This window comes from Hirundo rustica, chromosome 2, assembly GCF_015227805.2.
Source record: "Hirundo rustica isolate bHirRus1 chromosome 2, bHirRus1.pri.v3, whole genome shotgun sequence".
Classification (NCBI taxonomy): domain Eukaryota; kingdom Metazoa; phylum Chordata; class Aves; order Passeriformes; family Hirundinidae; genus Hirundo; species Hirundo rustica.
This window is the reverse complement of record NC_053451.1, coordinates 118,245,217-118,264,530: the sequence shown is the minus strand read 5'-3', so window position 1 is coordinate 118,264,530 and position 19,314 is coordinate 118,245,217. Positions and strand designations below refer to the sequence as shown.

Below are 19,314 nucleotides of genomic sequence, written 5' to 3'. Positions count from 1 at the left end.
ACCCAGCTGCTGGGTTTTTCCCTCAGGTCCCTCAGTTTTGCTTCAGTGTTTCCAAAATACAGCAGATGAAATAAGAAATTAACAAGTTGAAAAAAACAAGCACAAAGAGTGACAATAGTGCAGATTAAAGATCTTTTAATAGTATAGTTGGGGTTTTTTATTATTATTCTTTTGTCGGTAGAGATGTTGCTACTAACTACCTCTATGACATTTGAACCACATGTATCTCTAATTATACCTTTCTCGTGTTTGTTATGCCTTTTGAACTCCACGTCAAACAGCCGAGTGCCATCGACAGTACTTTTCTCTCCCAGACAGCCTCAAACGCTCGTTTCTTTCTCCCGAGGAGACGGAAGCCCGAGTGTTCCGTGTCCCACGGCACAGCCCCGGCCCCGGTACCTGCACAGGGGATTTGGCGCTGGGGCAGCCGTGTGGCGATGCTGCCGCAGCCGAGCCCATCCCTTCGGGCCGCTGTCCCGGTGCATGTGGAAGGGCACGGACACAGCGTTGAGCGCCGTGTGTCTGTGCTCCGTGTTCGTGCTGCCCTCAGGGGCGGAGCGGGGCTGGCGGGAGCCGCGCTCCCCTCAGAGCCCCTGAGGGCGGCAGCGATGGCGGCGCCGCTCCCTCAGCACCGCCCCGGGGCGGAGCGGCCGCCCTTTGGCGCCAAGACGGGACCGGAGCTCCTCCTGGCCCCGCTCTCCATGGCCGCCCCCGCCGAGCCCGGGCACTCGCCCGGCTTCAAGAAGCCGCCGGCGCTGCTGCGGCTGAAGCGCAAACGTCCCGGGCGGAGGAGCGACGCCGCCACCGCCGCGGGAGCTGCCGCTGCCCCGGCCCCGCGGGGCCCCTCTGCGGCCGCCCGCCGCCGCAACCCCTTCTCCAGCCTGGACAACGCTCCGCGGCGGGCGGCGGCCGCCCCTCAGCCTCCGGCAGCGGCCCCGGCGGGCGGGGATCCATCGGCAGCGCCTTTCTGGCAGGTAGGACCGAGCCCCGGCAGCGGGGTCCTCAGCTCTCGGCCCTCAGCCATCGCCATAAGCGCTTTCGGTGCAGCCCGGGCTCCTCCCAGGCCCTGCCGGGCGCCTCGCTCGGCGCTGGGTGCGGATCTTGTGCTCGGACCCAGCGGGGTTGGTTTGCAGCCCGGGCTGCTGGGGATCACTCGGGAAGTGTCGCTGAATGGGCAAATTTTAAAATGGTCAGCCCGGCGCATCCTTCGTGCTGTGCCTTATGCTGCTCTTTAGTTTTTAGAGCCGGCCTGTGAAGAGAAGCCCTCCAGCAGAGCGGAGCCTGCTGAAAGTTCCGACATCCTCGCCCTAAGCAAGGTATGGAACAGCACACACTGCTGAAAAAGTTCCAGCTGTTCTCGGAGCACACAGAAAGCTGAAACTGGTTCACTTGGTATTTGGTGGCCCGTGTGCATAAAAGAATGTATTGAAATATTCAAGGAAATTTCTTACACTGATGTTTCCTGTTCTGGTGACGGTCTTTTAAACCCAACCTTCTGCCTGAGCTCACTGCTGTTGTAGTTCCATGGACTGAGGTTGTTGTCTTTCAGTTTTATTAACGTGTTGACTATAATTTTATTTTTTGTTAGTTTTTTTTATGTAGTTGAGATGAGGATGTTTTTCACCAGATAGATCTCTTTCAGTTTGGTTCTCAGTTACAGAAACGGAGCACTTCATCAGGCACATAAGAAAGCAAGAATTCCTGAAAACCAGCCCTTGAAATTGAAACAGAGTTTCAAAACATTCTCTAATGTTGTTTTAGGTCCAGAAACTTAAGTTCAAACTAAATTAGAAGTATGGAAAAAAGAGAACAAACTGTCTTGGAGGGGCCCAGGGCTTTTTGCGGCATGTGACCTTACAGTCACCAGGAGAGGATGAAATGAAACGAAATAATCATTTTAGCATGGAAATTCTTGTCTTCATAAACATCAGGCTCAGGGCTTTTTTTTAATTTTAATAATTTATCCTTACATTTGTTCCTAGCTTATACTGATGGAAGGCCTCGTGAGTACAAGCCCTCTCATGTGGTTTTATAGGCAATAGAAGGGAGTGTTTCTATTAGAATCTGGTACTGAGTAAAATAGTCAAAAGAATAAGCTGTGCCTTTGGTTCAGCCCGCGAACAGGTTTAATTTTCTGCGAGTTAACTGACACCGTTTCCGTTTGCTCAGGACCTTCATTCACCTCTGGCTGTACCCAGAGCTCCCTCCTCGCCACGACAGGAATTCCCTGCAGACTGGAGCATTAAAACACGGGCTCTCTTCGTGTCCTCCCAACCCTTCAGCTGGGCAGAGCATCTGAAAGCACAGGAGGAAGCGCAGGGCTTTGCTCAGCACTGCAGAGCTACAGAGACCACCTTGCCCCGGAGCGTGCAGGTGAGAGGCGGGCGGGCGGCCGGAGCCGCAGCTTTTGTTCCTGGCGGCTTCGCTGTGCCCCTCAAACCCTGTGGGATCTGCAGGAGCCGCGGCTGTGCACGGAGCTGCGCTGCGCCTTCCAGCAGAGCCTGGTCTACTGGCTGCACCCCTCGCTGCCCTGGCTGCCGCTCTTCCCCCGCCTCGGGGCAGACAGGAGGATGGCTGGGAAGGCCTGTCCTTGGGCACAGGACGAGGCCCTGCAGCAAGTGCTCATGAGTGACTGGTAAGGGCAGCCTAGTTACTGATGGGGAGGGAGACAAGGAGATCTTAATTCATCACAGAATCGTGGGATGGCGTGGGTTGGAAGGGACCTTAGGGGTCATAGCATTCCCACCCCTGCCGTGGCAGGGACACCTCCCACTGTCCCAGGCTGCTCCAAGCCCCAGGGTCCAACCTGGCCTTCGGCACTGCCAGGGATCCAGGGGCAGCCACAGCTGTGCCAGGGCCTCAACACCCTGCCAGGGAACAATTCCTGATTCCCAGTCTCCCATCCAGCCCTGCCCTCTGGCACTGGAAGCCATTCCCTGTGCCCTGCCCCTCCCTGCCTTGTCCAAGCTCCCTCTCCAGTGCGTCAGCAGCGGCTATCTCCCTGCCGTGACAGCGCTGTTTATCCCCGCTGCCAGGTCGGTGAGCTTCACCTCTCTGTACAACCTGCTGCGGGCGCGGCTCTGTCCCTATTTCTACGTGTGCGCGGCGCAGTTCTCGGTGCTGTTCCGCGCCGCGGGGCTGGCGGGCAGCGCCGTGCCCACCGCCGCCGTCGTCCCCACCACGCGCGGCCTCCGCGACGCCATGAGGAGCGAGGGTAAGGAAGGGCTGCGGGGCTGAGCCGCACGGGGCAGGGCTGGGACACAGCCCTTCACAGCCCCCGTTCCTCCGCCCCAGGCATAGAGTTCTCCTTGCCTTTGCTGGAGGAGAGTAGAGCCAGGAAACAGAAAAACTCTGGGGAGAGTTTGGGAGCAGGAACCGCTGACGGCCTGGGAGGGGGCAGCAGTGTGGAGGATGCAGGGTAAGTAATGATGTTGTGCTGTGCTGCAGTTCATCTCCAGGCTCCTGCACAGTCTGTTCCTCAGAGGCACTGCCCTCCTAACGCTGATCCTGTGTCTCCAGGGAACCAACTCCCAGCGACGACGATGATGATGATGGAAGTTTCTCTTGGCTTGAGGAGATGGGAGTCCAAGACGAAGTGAAGAAACCAGACACTCTTTCCATCCAACTGTATCCTTCCTTTGATCTTCCACGTGTGACTCCAGGAAACCCTGCAGCTGTTACGGTGCTCTGGTACACATTTAAGTTCTGTAGAAGTTTTTGAGAACTGTTTTCCAAATACGAATCCTCACATTCCTGCTTGCTAAGAGATACTGCATTTTTTTTTTTTTTTAGCTACTTTGCAAGTATTTCTAGGATTTGAAGCCAGGATTAAGATGCTACTTAACATTTGAAGAACAGATCTGGACGATTGCACAGCTTGGTGGGGTTTGGTTTTGGCGATTTTGGTCAGATGGGGTGTGGGGGCGGTTCACCACTCCAGCTTTTTTGGCACACGGATGCTTCCCACTGCCCCGTGGTTTTCCCTTGACCCGGCTCCCCAGGCGCAAGGAGAAGCACGAGGTGCAGGTGGATCACAGGCCCGAGTCGCTGGTGCTGGTGAGCGGCAGCAACACCTTCACCCTGCTGAACTTCCTGATCAGCTGCCGCAGCCTGGTGGCCGTGGCGGGGCCGCAGGCGGGGCTGCCCCCGACGCTGCTGTCCCCGGTGGCTTTCCGGGGCGGGACCATGCAGACGCTCAAGGTGAGGGACACGGCTGGCTCTAGGAAGGGGAAGGAGGTTTCTTTACCCAGAGGGTCAGACACTGACCTGGTGGCGTTTCCCTCAGGCACCGCAGTGGGATTTTTGTGGCTAAAGCATTTCCTCTGCAGGCACAGCCTGTCCCGAAATCCCTGCTGGCATCCCAGCGTTCCCTTTCCTCACCTCCTGAGAAGCAAGAGGCTGAGCAGAACTGCACAGAGGGAAAAATGGTTATTAAGATTCTCCCCAGATCTTGTGGGCCCTCAGACTATCCCAGCCCCTTGCATGAGGAGTTCCTGAGCCACAGCTCACCAGCTGTTCCTGCAAGGAAAGGGACTGGGAGGGACCTTCAGGGTCATCCCCATCCCAACCCCTGCCATGGGCAGGGACACCTTGCACTATCCAGGGTGTTCCAAGCCTCACTCAGGCTGGCCTTGGACACTTCCAGGGATCCAGGGGCAGCCACAGCCGTGCCAGGGCTTCCCCACCCTACAGCCAAGAATTCTTTCCCTAGATCTAACCCAAATTTCTTCCCAGGTAGAACAGGATGAGCTACTTGTTCCACCAGAGAAGTTCTGCGCTTCCCAATCCCTACAGCAGTCCAGGGGGCGCATTTCAGGAGTTGTTGCAGGGACAGTAAAACCCCATGCCTTGCACGGGGAGTTGGCAGTGTTGAGCAGTGTTTATTTTCAGCGTGCCTGTGGCACTGCAGCATCAGAGCTGCTGAGAACCGGCGCTCGGCGCTAACGGCGCTGTTCCGCCCTCAGGCTCGGACCGTCAGCGGCCGCGCCCGGGTGCAGGGCGGCTTCGAGGACGCCTTCAGCCTGGAGGTGCTGGGGCCCATCCTGCCGCACGCCCTGCACGCCCTGACGCTGGTGCTGGGCCCGGCGCAGCGCGGCGCCTTCCGCGCCCTGCTCAGCCCCCACGAGCCCAGCGCCGCCTTCAACGCCCGCCCGGCACAGGTGAGGACGCAGCCCGGGCCCTGCCCCGGGGCCGGGAGCTTCCCTTCCCCTGCAGGCCCGGGATCAGCACCTGCGGCCCCCGGGGCGGTGGGGAACGGGGAGCTGTGAGTGCCGGAGGCACGGGTGCTCCCGCAGAAACGCTCATTCCGTGTATGTGTGTGTGCCCTTCACAGGAAGATGGGCACCAGGAACTCCCTGCCTGCGGGCTGCATGCCAAGACTTTGGATCAGCTGAGGCAGAGCCCCACTCTGGGAAAATCGTCCATCCGCCTGCTGGAGATGAAGGATTACGCCTACACCTGGAAGGTTTAGGAATGCTGCTCCGTGGAGCGGGATCTCCCTCCCAGGGGTGAAGGTGCTGAGCTTGGGGCAGAGAGGGAGGAACACACCCCGCACATGAACGCTCCCAAGGGCTTTGAAAGGACGGAGCACAAAGGCCTGGGATATCTCCTTTTTCACTGTTTTTTTAAATAAAACATGGTTTTGTAGGATTGGTTTGCCCCTGGCAGGTCGGTGTTCCCTATGCACGCACACCTCCTGTTCCAAGCATGGAATTTCTGCTCCTGCTTGGGGCAGGAACTCGTAACCAGGTTGGAACTAGAACCCTCCCCAGGGCAGGGTGTAGGAACCAGATGAGCTTTAAGGTCCCTTCCAGCCCAAACCTGGGATGCTATGGATGGGTGGGTGGAATGCTTGGCAAAGCCCCTTCTCAGACTGTTCACAGCCCCCTGCCACCCTCGGTAGCTGCACCTTGGTGTGTGGCACCTCTTGGGCTGGGGTCATCTCTGCACTACAGAGGGCAGAGGGCCCCAGAGCTGCTCCCACACCCACCCCGGGCTTCCAGGGAGCCCTTTGTACAAACCCCAGCCTGAGGGGGAACGAGCGGAGGAGGAATTGAATTAAATGGCTGCAGCACCTGAGCACGAGGAAAAGGGTGCTCGGGCCTTGGCAGGGGCTGCCCAGGGAAGCTTGGGGTGCCCATCCATGCAGGTGGCACTCAGTGCTCTGGGCTGGGACAAGGTGGGCACGGGGCACAGCTGGGAGGGATTTTCCAGCCCCGGGGATGCTGGGATCACAGAGACAGAGAAAGGAGCTGCTGTGTGCTCCCAGCAGGGGCCCCGAGTGTTTCCCTGCAGGTAGAGGGGTCACAGGGGAGTGTGCCACTCCTCCACAGCTGTGGGGTGAGCTCATTCCTGCAGCAGGCAACGCCAGAGCTCAGTGGGAAGCAGAACCCAATTCATGCTTGCGCTCTCCAGCCGAATTTCTGATCTGGCATTTCTTACTGGAAACGAAGCCAGGGCAGCAAAGCTCAGCTCTCCCTGCTGGTGCCCCTCAGGGTCCGGGATCACCGAGCAAACCCCTGTGAACTGAACACGGGCACGGAGCAGCCCCTGAGCCTGGGCCAGCAAAAGCTTCCTCTGCCTCCAGATCCTTTTTGTCCGCAGCAGGGGCAGTGTCCTGCCCCAGGGATCCGGCAGGGATGCGGTTCTGCTGGAATTCCTGGTCACTGATGGCGGCTTTACAGAGCTGCTGTGCCCTGTCTGCTCCAGGAGCAAACCCCAGCTGCTCCCAGCTCCGGGATGAGGCTGTTCCTGAAGGATGTGTGACTCCAGGGAACACACAGACCCCCACTCTGAAGCATGAAATCCAGACCTTTCCTAATAGTTCTTTTTCAAATGGAAACTTTAGTGGGACTGGATTTCTCTGCTGCTAGGAGAGAACTCAGGTTTTTACCTTACACACAGGAGACAGGGATACAGAAAAAGGAACAAAACAAGTGCAGGGGGTTCTACATTCCCAAATTTGATCGTGTCTGGCTGTGAATTCTGAGCTGCCGTGGAGAGCAGGGATTGAAGAGAATCCTCAGTAGCTCTGGGGTTTGAGCTCTGCCAAGCCACCGAGTGGGGTCGGGAGCTGCTCCCAGCCCCAGCGTGGAGCCAGACAAGCCCCAGCACTCCGAGCGTGTCCCCACATTTCCTGGGGATTTCACACCTCCCGAGCAGTTTGCAGGACAAGCTCCACACATTTAGTCAGAGACCGAAGGCGAGATGCCAAAGGGAAAAAAGTTTAATTCAAGACAACAACGTCCATGAAATGAAGATCAACCGAAGCATTTCCAGAGCGCTTGGACAGACTCCGAGGGGCTTTTTCTGTCTCCAAACCAACCCCAATTCTCTGCTGCACAGGAAAACACCAACCATTGTCCCTGCAGAGCAAGGGGACTCCGTGATCCGTGACACTGACGGGATCCACACGGCTCCAGGTACCGGGAATTCCTCAGCTCCATGGCCCCAGGGTCCCTCACGGGAGGCCTGAGGAGCCTGGCTGGGTTTGCTCTTTCCCCAGACCCAGCTCAGGTTCACACCTCACAGAGAACTGTCTGCGACTGAACGACCCCAGTGCAGAAATCCTGGCAACCTGCTCCTAACTCAGATCCATCGGGGGGGGTGCGCTGCCCCTTCCAATCCCACGTGCACGCAGATCAAAGAATGCTTCTTAAATAAAACAGAAAATAAAAAGCAGGAAAAGCTTTCTACATCCTCTCCGCTGTTCAACTGCCCAAGCTCTGGACAGGGCTCCTTGAGGGCCGAGGATCCTTACTGGAAACATTTAATCCCAAGGAGTTATTTTGTAAAAGTTCAAAGCGACCAAAAATAACCAGACCTGCTCCTGCCGTCCCACGGGCTGTCGAGAAGCCTCACAAAGCCACTTCTGTGTCGTGGGTGTCTCTTGCAGAAGGCATTTTGGCGTGTTTAAATTCCCGTCTCCAGGCTCGGCATCCGTCGGAATTACTCTTTACCGACCAGGGGTGAAGATTATGAACTTGTGCTGCTTTATTGACCAAGTTGGGTACAACAACTGAAGCGTCATTCTAACCCCCTCCCTCCCCCCAAATCCAGTTGTAGATTTGTTAAAGAGTTTAAAATTCACATGAACCACAAATCCGAACAATCAGCATCAGGCAGTGGATTCACTGGTTGGGAAGAGCGGCTCCGGGCACGGAGGCCGTGCCGGGCGGTGTCCGAACCTCCGCGGCCTCCTGGCCCAGGTTCCGGTCCGGGGCACGGCTGGCACCGAGGGCAGAGCCTGGGCACGGCCCAGCACCTCCCCGAGCCCAGGGAATTCTGCAGCCGCTACAAAACTGTATCAAAGGGTCAACGTTCCGGCAGGAGAGGAACTGCAGGAGCTTCGGCCAAGGGTCTGGATTTTCTGATGCCTCCAGAGTCTGTCGTCCGATTTAGTCGTTTAAGAAATAATTACATCACTAATGTAAACAATATAAACATACCAAAAACTAAGTATGATTTAAATACATTTGGATGGTACAAAAGAAAAACCTGCGGGTGTCTGTACAGTTTTTACAAGGTGGGAATCGCCGATGTATTTACAACATGAGAGGGGTAAATACCATTTCTTGTGCAGAGTAAAACGCTCAGAACCAGTGTCCCAGTAAAGCCAAGCTTAGCGGTGTGAGGCACTCCTGAACATGGTGGTATTGACCATGCTTTCCTTTGGTACGAGTCCCATGGCCTGCAGCGCCGCCGTGGCCGCCGTGGCTTTCGCGTGCTTCTTGTTAAGGCTGGCAAAGGTGGGCCTGTACTCGTTGCCATTGACTCTCACCTGGCACGGGGGAACCGGGGGTTAGCGAGAGCAAACCCTGGGCACTTCCTCCTCAGGGACACACAGAACCCACGGCTGCCCGTCAGCACGGCCATTCCCTGCGATCCCACCCTGGTTTGGGGTTGGGAGGGACCTTAAAGCTCATCCCATCCCACCCAGTGCCACGGCAGGGACACCTCCCACTGTCCCAGGCTGCTCCAACCCGGCCTTGGGCACTGCCAGGGATCCAGGGGCAGCCACAGCTGCTCTGGGCACCCTGTGCCAGGGCCTCAGCACCCTGCCAGGGAACAATTCCTGATTCCCAATCTCCCATCCAGCCATGCCCTCTGGCACTGGGAGCCATTCCCTGTGCCCTGTCCCTCTGTCCCTTGTCCCCAGCCCCTCTGCAGCTCTCCTGGAGCCCCTTTAGGTGCTCTGAGCTCTCCCTGGAGCTTCTCCTCTCCAGCTCTCCCAGCCTGGCTCCAGAGGGGCTCCAGCCCTGGGGTTGAGTCTCCCCAGCTCCCAGATTCAAGTGCTCCAGGGACCCGATTTGGCCTCTGCAGGAACAGGACTTGCACATTCCAGCACCGAGACGGCTCCGCCATCCTCAGGCAGCCCCGTGAGGAGTTTCTATCAAACAGAAACAGGGATTTCGTCCCCGGCACGGGGGGAGCAGCACGGGCGCGGCTCAGACCCACCTTGAAGATGAAATGTTTGCGGTGATCAGGCCCACTGTCGTCCACCAGCACGAACTCGGGGGGCGTCCACCTCCTCTTGTTGCAGATCTCCATCAGCGCAGACACCGGGTGCTTCCCTGGCACACAGACATTCCAGGGTCAGCATCCAAGCAGGCACCGGGAATCGCGTCATTCGCGCCAAGAACCTCACCTGAAAGATCCTTCATCACCACGTAATGGCCGGACCTCTTCTGGGCCTTCTCTCCCACAGCAACGAGCCCTGCAAACAACACAGGCGCGCTGACATTCCCCGTTCCCACCGCTCCCTGTGTCCATCCGCACAGCACCAACACGCAGCACGGGGGACCTCCAGCCTCCACCCAGCTCCCAGACCTCCGCCTTCTGCCCTGCGTTCCACTCATCACGTTCTTCCCAAAGGCTCCAGGAAGATTGTGAACTAGCCAGGAGGGGAAAACTCTGAGCGGTCCTCCACAAGCCGGAGAACACCTGGTATTCCATGGAAACCTGGCTTTCCGTGCCCTCTTCGGAGAAACAACCAACGGAGAAAGTGGAGAGCGTTCTGCTGCTGCTCTGTGCAGCCCAGAGTCACCCCAGCCTTCAGTGTGGCTCAGACTCAGGGAGCACAGGAAGCACTCCCATTATCCAGGAGTGTCCCTGGGTCCCCTCCTGGCAGGAATGAATTTACCAGTGCTCCAAGAGCCACCTCCATCCCGCCTGGGAACAAAGCAGCAGAGCGTGCAACAGCCCCAAAGGGATGCAGAGAGCACAGGCTCTCCTGGAGTCACTGGCACACACCAGAGCTCAACACTGTTCTTCTCAAAGTCTTCCAAGACCAAGAAATAAACTCAAGAATTGCCAGAAATGTCTGAAATCCCAGTGACAATCCATGAGAGAAACTCGAATTTCTCCCCATGGATTTTGCCACTCTCAGATTTCAACCTTTCGATATTCCTTTGTTTCTTACCTCAAGTTTTCCTGTGGCTTTGGTGAATAAAGACAGGGAGATACTGAAATTGCTCCCAGTGTCTCTTCCTGTTCCTTCAGCTTTTTTGGGTGGCATTTATGCTTCTTTTGCTTTACAGGAAAATCTTTCCCTCCTTGTCAGATACTGATCCCAATATTCCTGCAACCCCAAAGCAGGGACTCTCCAAGGGGCACGAAGCCATCAGAGACAATCCCTGAAGGAAAGGCTGAGGTTTTTCCCCCCTTACAGAATTTTAAACCCAGACCTAACCAGGGATTCTCATCCTCCTCACTGAACCCTCTCCCTTGTTGCTGAGTCACTGACACTCCACTCCACCTCCTGTCTCTGGGACCTCAGCTGGGAATTTCAAACAAGCTGCAGCCTCCTGAGTCCCCTCCTGGGACCTGGACTTGTATTTTATTGGGGGAGGGAAATTGAAAAATGTCTAATAAATCCCTTACAAAACAAACCTGGCTGGTGGGTTAATAAGAGCCTTCCTGCCAAACAGTGGTGGACTTTAAAACTCTACACAGAAGTTAAAAAAAAAAAAAAAGTATGTTTTATCCATTTAATCACCCAAGAATATGGATGCCTGAAAAACTACTCATCCTCAATATATTACCCCTAAATATAAATCATATCTATATAGTATATAATCATGTTTCCTGCTGCTCTGTGAGCAGGACACCTCCTGCCCCTTTGTCTCCCTGTGCCAATGACCTGGGTGGCCCAAGAGCAGAGGGAATTCTGCATCCAGGCACAACTCCTGTGGGAGTGATCAGCTAAGGTTGCACATGAGCATAAACATTTCATAAGCAGGAAATCCAAAGCAAAGGCCAGCTGTCTGAAGGCTCCCCCTGGTTCCAGGTGGCTCTCACAGGCCAGGAGGAACCCTTGGCAATCACTGTCACCAGCCACCTTTCGGGTTTCATTTCTTTCTTTACACAGAAAGGTTGTAAAGAAGAACACGGGAGGAGTTTGGCCATTCCGAGCTGAATTCTGAGCAGTGAATCCCTGAAATCCCAGAAGGGTTTGGGTGGGAAGGGACCTGAAATCCCACCCAGTGCCACCCCTGCCGTGCCAGGGACACCTCCCACTGTCCCAGGCTGCTCCAATGGCCTTGAAGTGAAAATTGTGAGTATTTTCATGCTTTGCTTTGAGATGGGATTGAAGGTTTCCAGTGCAGAAGAAATCTTTAGGGTAGTAGGAATCTGTGCCACAGCCAATGTGGAGTTGTTGTTTTGTTCCATGCACAGAAGAACAATTCAGTTAGAAACCCTGATGGTGCTGAATTGTGCATCTTGGATTTAAAGCAGTCAGAACCTGGTTTGCTCATGGTTTCAGATGGAAAATCTCCATCAGCACTCGGCACACGAACCACAGTGGCCAAGCTGAAGGAGCAGCACAGTGCCTGGGCCTCACTGGATGCTTCCGCTGCACCAAGTGAGCTCTCTGTGAAACCATGGAAATCAGGGGAGGTTTCCAGGGAAAGTGGAGGCTAAAGCTGCCCCTGGAACCAGCCCTGAGGATGAGCAGAGCTGCCTTCAGCAGGATCAGACTGGAGATGAACAGCAGGGAAACGAGGAACAGAACAAAGGACCAGAATCCACAGGGAAGCCTCAAAGCCCTGAGTGTGAGTCACAGAGCTCAGCTTTGGGGGCTCTCAGCTCTGTCCTCACCCCAGTGTAAAACTGACCCCACTATTCCACCTCCTACCCCTGTTCCTGCTCCAGCTGCTTCCCCCAGAACAACCACCGCAGCTTTTCCATGAGGACAAAGCTTTGGAGTGAGCTCCGGCCTCGGCATAAATCCCAGAATCTGTTCATGAGCCAGTGAAGCCAGAAAACACCTCCTGCCTCTCCAAGGGCCTCTGCCACCTCCAGGCAGGCGTGGGAGGTGAGAAGCCACGAGGCATTTGGGAGGCAGGACTCACCTTTTCGATCTGTCTTAAAATCCACCATGATGGGCTCGACGCTGCCTTCCTTGTTCTTCCCAAGCCCTTCTCCTTCTCTCCAGCCCATTTTCCTCATCAGCTGAGCTCCCATTCCTCCAGTTACAGGGGCTGCTCTTAAGAACTGATCCTATCCAGAAAAAGAGAAGTAAAACAAGGCCTGAAGTTAGCGCCGGGATTTTAAAGAAGAAGCGGGAACTTCCAAAAAAAAAACCAAAAAACCAAAAAAAAGTTTCTAACAACTTTTCACAGACTCAATTAAAAAAAAAAGAAAATAATAATAATAAAATTAAAAAAAAAATCCACCTGAGAGCTCTGTGGATTTTTAGCCCAAACCAGTGCGTGGAACCCGGAACTCACGCGGACACACGAGACACAAATCAATGTTTGGCCAAAAAAAGAACAACTTAGGAAAAGTCTAAGGTGATCCCAAAGTGGCACAGTGACCCTTTGCAGACAGATGCGTTTAAATCAAGCGACAACCGTCCGGTTTCTAAACACTCTGCTCTGATCCCAGAGATCTCCTCGGCTCGGGAAGTGGGAACTGATCCCGGCACGGCCGTGCCAGGGGCACCTCCTCGTCCGACAGAACACAAGCACATTTAGTCATGACATTCACAGGCTGTTTAGGAGTATTTAAATCTAAAAACAAAAAACAAAACAAAACCTCTCCCCACCTGATTTCCTTACACGGCAGTTGCACGTTTCAAGTTCTACTCTGAAATTCCACGTGGAACAAACAGGTTTTGCTTTCCCCTCTCTTTTATTTTAATGGAAAAAAAAGGCGCTTGGCCCCCCGGCTTAGCAGCAGCAGTCGTTCACATTCTTTCAAATGAGCATTAACAAAAGTTGTTAAACGGTGAAAGCTTATCAACAGAAACTTTAAACATCCGCTTTGATGTAAAGAACTGTAAAAACTCCTTAAATGTTACGTACCTAGGCCTCGCTGGCCGCAGTGTTGTGAATAGTAGGGCTGGCACTGACCGTGGCAAGAAGGCGGCTACAAGGATTTGACCCTGAAACAAGTTTCCATATAGAGGGGTGAAAGTTCACAGGTTATTCTGTGAACTATCATCTCTCGTGCCCCCCCGCTGACCCCATAAGCAAGTCAAGCATTTCCATCACAGCAGAACCTTGCTTGCCTTCCCGCACACGCGGCTGGAGCCCGGCCCCGGGCAGGGTGCCTCACTGCCCAGGCGCTTCCACACAACACTCGGGGCTTCCGCTTCCTTCGGGCTCTGCCGGAGCTCACGGAACGGCCGCGGCCGGAGCCGGGGGCGCCACGGGCTCCGACCCAAGGATCCCGGCCCGGGCACCCCTGGAGCTCAGCACGGGCAGGGCTGACACGTCCCTGCCCTCCCAGGTGCCCGGTTCGCGTTGCGGGTAGCGAAGGCGCGGGCGGAGCGCGCGCGTTCCGGGGATTTCCGACGCGCGGCCGCGGCCGGCCCCCGCGCCGGAGGCCGCCAGGAGGGTGACGGGAGAGCCTCGCTGGAGGCCGTGCCAGGAACGCTCCCGACCTCTGCCTGCGCCCAGGAGATAGATCCCCGCGCGGATCCACGCGGATCCACGCGGCCGGAGGAGCGCGGCTCGGACGCAGCACCCACAGCTGCCCGCAGCCCTTCCCTCGCTTCCCGCTCCCTCCTCCCCGCTCGGCCAGGACACCCCGTGAGAGAGGCGGCCCCGGGCTCTGGGGCTGGGCTGGCTCCTGCTGGGAGGGCAGGATTCGGGCTCCCCGGCTGTTCCAGCACCACGGCGTGTGTTCAGTTCACAAAGGACACAGCGCAAGCTCCTGCTGAGGTCACTGCGGGCTCACTCGGCTTTCCCAAACACCCGGACGTGTCCTGGCTCAGGGCTGGAGCAAGGACAGGACAGAACCAAAATATCCTGGTCCTGGTCAAAAACCCGAGCCCTGAGCTCCTACAGAGGAATTACCAGAGCCTGAACAAACTCCAGAAACTGGAAACAGGAAGGTGTAAGTTCCAAAGGGCCGTTTGTTGAAGCACCCCTTCCATGGGTGAATTCAGGATCCTGGCGAGGAACTGCAGCAGGAGTTTTGTGCTGACTCTTCAGAGTGACCAACAGAACCAGGACAACAATGAGTTACTAATTTATTATTATTATTAACAATAATTATTATTATTAATAATAATAATTTAATTCCAGAGTACAGAAATACTTGTGCATCCCACTAATAGGCTAGAGGGAGGAATTCTGGTACCAGTGAGTAAGGAGCCAGGAGAAGCCCAACTTGCTCCCAGGTCACTGAGGAAGCAAAGGTCTGCAGCAAGGAAAAGGTTCTCGCATTTTGCTTTGGCTTTTTTAACAATGTAAACCTCTAATGCCACCTGTACATTGTATTTTTTTGTAGTTTATTAACAACTTCCCTCAGCCCATGATTTAATGGGTGGGGGTGGAACTGCTGCTGGGTTTGGAACTCACTGGAAACCAGAGAAGTAACAGAAATGTTCACAAAAGCAGGGACGCAAGAGCCACAATTCTTCTCATTTTAAAAACCATCCACGGGTGAGGCTCCCAAAAACTCCAGAGCAGCCCTGGACCTTTGCAGACATAAATTAAAGGGGATGGAATCCAAGAACCTCCAAGTTTCTGGTTATTGCTGTCAGAACTAGCTCGTTATTTACCAAAGCATTTCTCTTTCACTCACTAATCTTCATTGAGGAAACCTGCAGGACAATTTGAGACATTTTTCCTTACATTTTGAGCTCTAAATTCCGTGAAATCCCACTTCCATTCCGCCAACACGCCGAGACGCTAAAGAGCCACATTCACGTGTCAGCGGTTTAAAGAGAAGGTAAAACCTGATTCCTTCAGAGGGTTTAGAGCAGTTTTAATTAACTTTCTTGCTGATCCTTCAGGCTGATTCTTTGGAGCAACAGTTTCGGAGGCAAAGACAAGAAAAGCCTTGAAGGCAGGGGGTGGCAGCTCAGGTACAGCACAGGGCTGGACTAAAGGCTCAACTCCAAGGTGAAGTTCAAGTTCCAGGAACAAGCATCACTTTGGGAGAACTTGTGCCAGGCAGCAGAATTTCTCACCAAATCCCAGCATCTCCTGCGTGGGAAGGGACCCACGAGGAACATCCAAGTCCAGCTCCTGGCCCTGCACAGCCCAACAATCCCAGCCTGGGCATCCCTGGGAGCGCTGCCCGAACGCTCCTGGAGCTCTAACGGAGATCTGCTCCCTGTGGCACCTTGCAGGGATCCTGAGGAAGGGAACTTGGGTTGGGTGCTGAGCTGGAAGATGCTCTGGCTCTTTCAGCAGCAGCCCCAGTCCTTGCCACAGGCAGGAGCAGGAATCCCTTGCTGAAGAAGCCCAGCAGATGCCTCATAAGCCCTGCAGGTGCTGCTCACCGCTTTTGAAAACAGCAGGGAAAAAGGAATGGCCGGGAAAAACAGCAGAGGACTGGGGGGGAGCCAGTCCAAGAGAACTCACCTACCATGGAATCGTGGAATCCCAGACTGGTTTGGGTCAGGAGGGACCTTAAGGATCCCCCCCAGTGCCACCCCTGCCACGGGCAGCGACACCTTCCACTACCTCCAATGTCCAAGCTGGCCTTGGGCACTGCCAGGGCTGCGCTGGGCACCCTGTGCCAGGGCCTGCCCACCCTCCCAGGGAGGAATTCCATGCCAATACCCAGCAGCTGGTGAGCACAGAGCTGCTCTGCTTTGCCAGGCTCCCAAGGAAAGCTCCTTGCAGCCAGCAGAACAGCAGGTCTGGCTCAGGGAAGCTCAGCTGTGCTGCAAGGGGCAGCCACGAGGCTCAGCTTTACTTTTCACCCTAGAGGAGCTCTGCTCTGCTGTGCCTGCAAGAAGGGGAGGGAGGGAGGGAGGCTTGCACTTTCCAGAACTTTCTGCACCCCAGGGATCAGCACAAGTGAGTGACCCAGCAGCTCCCCAGGGCCACCCCTGAGCACAACTCTGGGTTTGGGGAGCGAGTTCAGGCTCCAGAATTGAGCTGATAAATCCAGAACCGAGTGGTGAGTCTGGGAAAGGGGGAGTAAATAGACCTCAACAGAATTTGCTTGGAGAAACAAAAAATGTTTGACCACTTGCTCTGACATTTCTTCAGCAGCACAGTGTGTTTGGAGGGAAAAAGGGAATAAAAATAGAAGCAACCTTCAGAAAAGAGTCACATTTGTGAACTGATTACACTGATGGTGACATACTGAAACAGAAGCCACTTTTTCAAAGGGAAAGGTGAGACTGCTCATTAATTTTTTATACCTAGCACCGCATCGCTCTTTTATGGACCCTGCTCAGGCCCCTGCACATAAACACCACAAATTAGTCCAGGAACTGAAAACATAAACCTTACTCTTACTCAGTGTCCCCAGCCCAGTGCTCCACATGAACCCCTGGAGAATCTAATTCCCAAACTGAGATTCCAGGCAGAGTCTGGTTTGAGTGCACATTACCTCTCCAGAAGCACTGGGAAAGGACAAAAAAAAGGTGAAATCCACGAAATGCAAAGTGAAGAGAGAGCTCAGCAAACAAATTCCCCCAGTCCCCTCCTGCCCTCCGGAGTCACTCTCCTGTCCCACCTCCCTGGTGTTGTGGTGACCTCTGTCACACCCAGTGTCTGTGACTGCTCTAATTCCTTCTCTCCTGAGACACAAATGAAGCGGCTGCCACGGGCTCAGCCTGTGCTGGATGGTCACAGCTCCTCCCATGGCGAATTCCCAAGGGAAACGCCATCAGCAAACAGCCCCAGCCAGAAAAGTGCATTAATGCACAGACACAGCATCCCCCAGGAAACTCCACAGCCCTGCTTGCAGATAAAACCACAGAAACACACAATGTCCCGAACTGGAAGTGACCCATCAGGATCCAACTCCTGACCTGAGTGAAAAATATTCTTTTTAACGTGAAGATGCAATTTTTTGGCCAAAAAGGGAGCACAAGCCTGACTCCTTGGTGCTACACTCAGTAACTGAGAACTGCCACGCAATTTCAGGTGTCCAAACAACACACAACCAGTACTTTGCATTTCATGGGTGGTTTGCACTCCTGTCCCTGAGAAAGATAACGTGGATTCAGAACCACATCCCTACTCCTTCCTGTGAAATCCTGCTGCAGCCACAGGAGGACTCCACATGAAGCTGGGTGAGGCTTCCCCAGGCCCCACCATTCCTGAAGCTCCAGGGCACTTCCAGGCAGCTGCGGGCCCTCTGAGAGGAGGAACCTGAGAGCAGGGAGAGGACTTTGGCCTCGCCTCCCGCACCCACCAACTCCTCCTGTTCCCAGCAGGAGCCTCCTCTGTGCCCAGCCCCAGAGCCCGCACTGCAACCACAGCCCCATTCCCAGCTCTGGGCAGGGCAGGAGAGCTGCTGCTGCCTCACTGATGCCCAGATCCAACAAAATGCTCCAAACACTGCTCTGCTCCTCGCAGCACAGACCAAGCTCCTCTGTGGAGCCTCCTCACGCCGTCTTCTCACCGTGAAGCGTTTTGTTGGGTCTGTGTTTGGTTTTTTTTTTTTGGTTGTTGTTTTAGTTTGGTTGGGCTGCTTTAAAGCAGATCCCAGAGGTGAAGCTGGAGGACAGGAAAACACACCTGGCCCTTTCCACTTCACCCTTGTGAGCAGCCCCTCCTGTCACTGCCATCACAGGAGAGCCCAGCGAGGAGGTTTGGGAAAGAGCTGCTCCCTTTCCCTTGGGAACCCGTTCCAGGTGCTGCAGGCGGGGACAACCCTCCCCTCACAGCCCTGCTGATCTCCTTCCCAAAGCTCCTTCCTCACCAACACAGCCCTGTGCTTTCCAGTTCCCTCTGCCAGGAACAAGGATTCTTTCAAAGGCAGCGTTTTTGCTCCAATCTCAGATGTTCACAATTGTTAAAATCAGACTGTATCGTGCACATTCTGCATTAACGCTGACAAGATCCCAGAAGATTCCCATCTGGCCAGTGACTCAAATCTGTGTTCCCTGGCTCTCTGCGCTGCTTGGCCATGTGAGGTGGAAAAACAAGTTAGTGAATCCTGGCAAAAAATGTTTCTATTTTCAGGACACAATTCCAGACTTCTGTGTTCAGCTGACACCAACTTTTACGGAAAATTCCACCGAAGCCTCAAATGTGACCTCCCAGCTTGGAGGGTGTCCTAACCCAAGCTGATACACACTCAACTGCAGCACCTGCCAGACTGAGCAGCTTAACTCCTTACTCGTTGTGCCCGCAAGGTGGATGTTGCTTGAATTCCTCAGTTCTCCTTCCTGACAGAGCACCAGATCGGTGTTCAGTGGCAAAGATGCAGCTCGAGGAACTAAACGCATAAAACACACGGATGGAGGACGCACCACACCCCAAAACCAGCCAGTGATAACCCCCAGCCAGAGGGAACTACTGCACTGGATCTCAACAGTATCAGAGTGAGAGCAACCAATTAACTGCAACTCCTGCGTTAGTCCTCCACATCTCTGGCTCCCAGAAAACCCCGGTGATCCAGAGAGAGGCAAAGGAGCAACCAGACAGAACCAAGGCGAACACCAGGGCAGTGTGGGACTTGGTTCTCTGAAGCTGACGCCAAAAGCAGCTGATTTCAAGAGCAGCAGGAACAAACCCTGCCTGCTGTGTCCCAGTGAGGCAGTGAGTGATCAGCCACTGCCAGCACCAGCAGTGTCCTGTCAGTGGCAGGCCGTGTCTCGGTGGTCACAGCCCCAGGGACACCGAGGGACAGGGACTGAGCCCAGCCTGCTGCACTGGGCACATCTCTGCCACAGGGTAAAAGGCACTTGGTCTTGCATTTTGCAATCCTTGAGTGCTGTAAAGTGTGCTGCTGAGACAGCAGTGTCTGTGTCACTTCTACCTTTCGAATCCACGCCTGGGGCCCGCTGTTGGTGAGCTCGTCCGAGGACAGGATCTGTGCTCCGGTGCTGCCCGTGAACTGCCCGGGGATGGAGTTGGACTGAGCCCAGGCGTCGATCTGCAACGGCAA

The 19,314-nt window shown here is 54.9% G+C and overlaps 2 protein-coding genes across 4 annotated transcripts in view; one reads left to right on the top strand and one right to left on the bottom strand.

The window, feature by feature from the left end:
* The first annotated feature begins 701 nt into the window (after positions 1-701).
* DONSON (DNA replication fork stabilization factor DONSON) lies at positions 702-5,633 on the top strand. The gene is made up of 10 exons (XM_040055931.2): positions 702-974; positions 1,236-1,316; positions 2,170-2,373; positions 2,457-2,635; positions 3,036-3,214; positions 3,295-3,418; positions 3,520-3,627; positions 4,002-4,200; positions 4,965-5,159; positions 5,333-5,633. The coding sequence occupies exons 1-10, from the start codon at positions 702-704 to the stop codon at positions 5,468-5,470; spliced, it is 1,680 nt and encodes a 559-aa protein (XP_039911865.1). The 3' UTR covers positions 5,471-5,633.
* Positions 5,634-7,207: 1,574 nt separating this feature from the next.
* The window catches only part of SON (SON DNA and RNA binding protein), a 37,050-nt gene continuing 24,943 nt past the window's right edge, over positions 7,208-19,314 (bottom strand). For 2 of the 3 annotated variants that reach the window (XM_040056464.2, XM_040056463.2), the window contains exons 8-12: positions 19,186-19,302; positions 12,354-12,501; positions 9,647-9,715; positions 9,457-9,572; positions 7,208-8,779 (exon numbers count right to left, since the gene is read on the bottom strand). In XM_040056464.2, the coding sequence (XP_039912398.1) occupies positions 8,621-8,779; positions 9,457-9,572; positions 9,647-9,715; positions 12,354-12,501; positions 19,186-19,302 (609 nt within the window). In that variant the 3' untranslated portion in view covers positions 7,208-8,620. Of the gene's footprint in view, positions 8,780-9,456; positions 9,573-9,646; positions 9,716-12,353; positions 12,502-13,307; positions 13,388-19,185; positions 19,303-19,314 lie in introns of those variants that run through there. The other variant, XM_040056465.2, reaches the window with a different exon arrangement.

Coding starts and splice junctions, on each gene's coding strand:
- DONSON (XM_040055931.2), top strand. CDS start 702: ATGGCCGCCCCCGCCGAGCCCGGGCACTCGCCCGGCTTCAAGAAGCCG. Junction 3,419..3,519: donor AGCAGTGTGGAGGATGCAGG/GTAAGTAATGAT, acceptor CTGTGTCTCCAG/GGAACCAACTCCCAGCGACG. Junction 5,160..5,332: donor TCAACGCCCGCCCGGCACAG/GTGAGGACGCAG, acceptor TGCCCTTCACAG/GAAGATGGGCACCAGGAACT.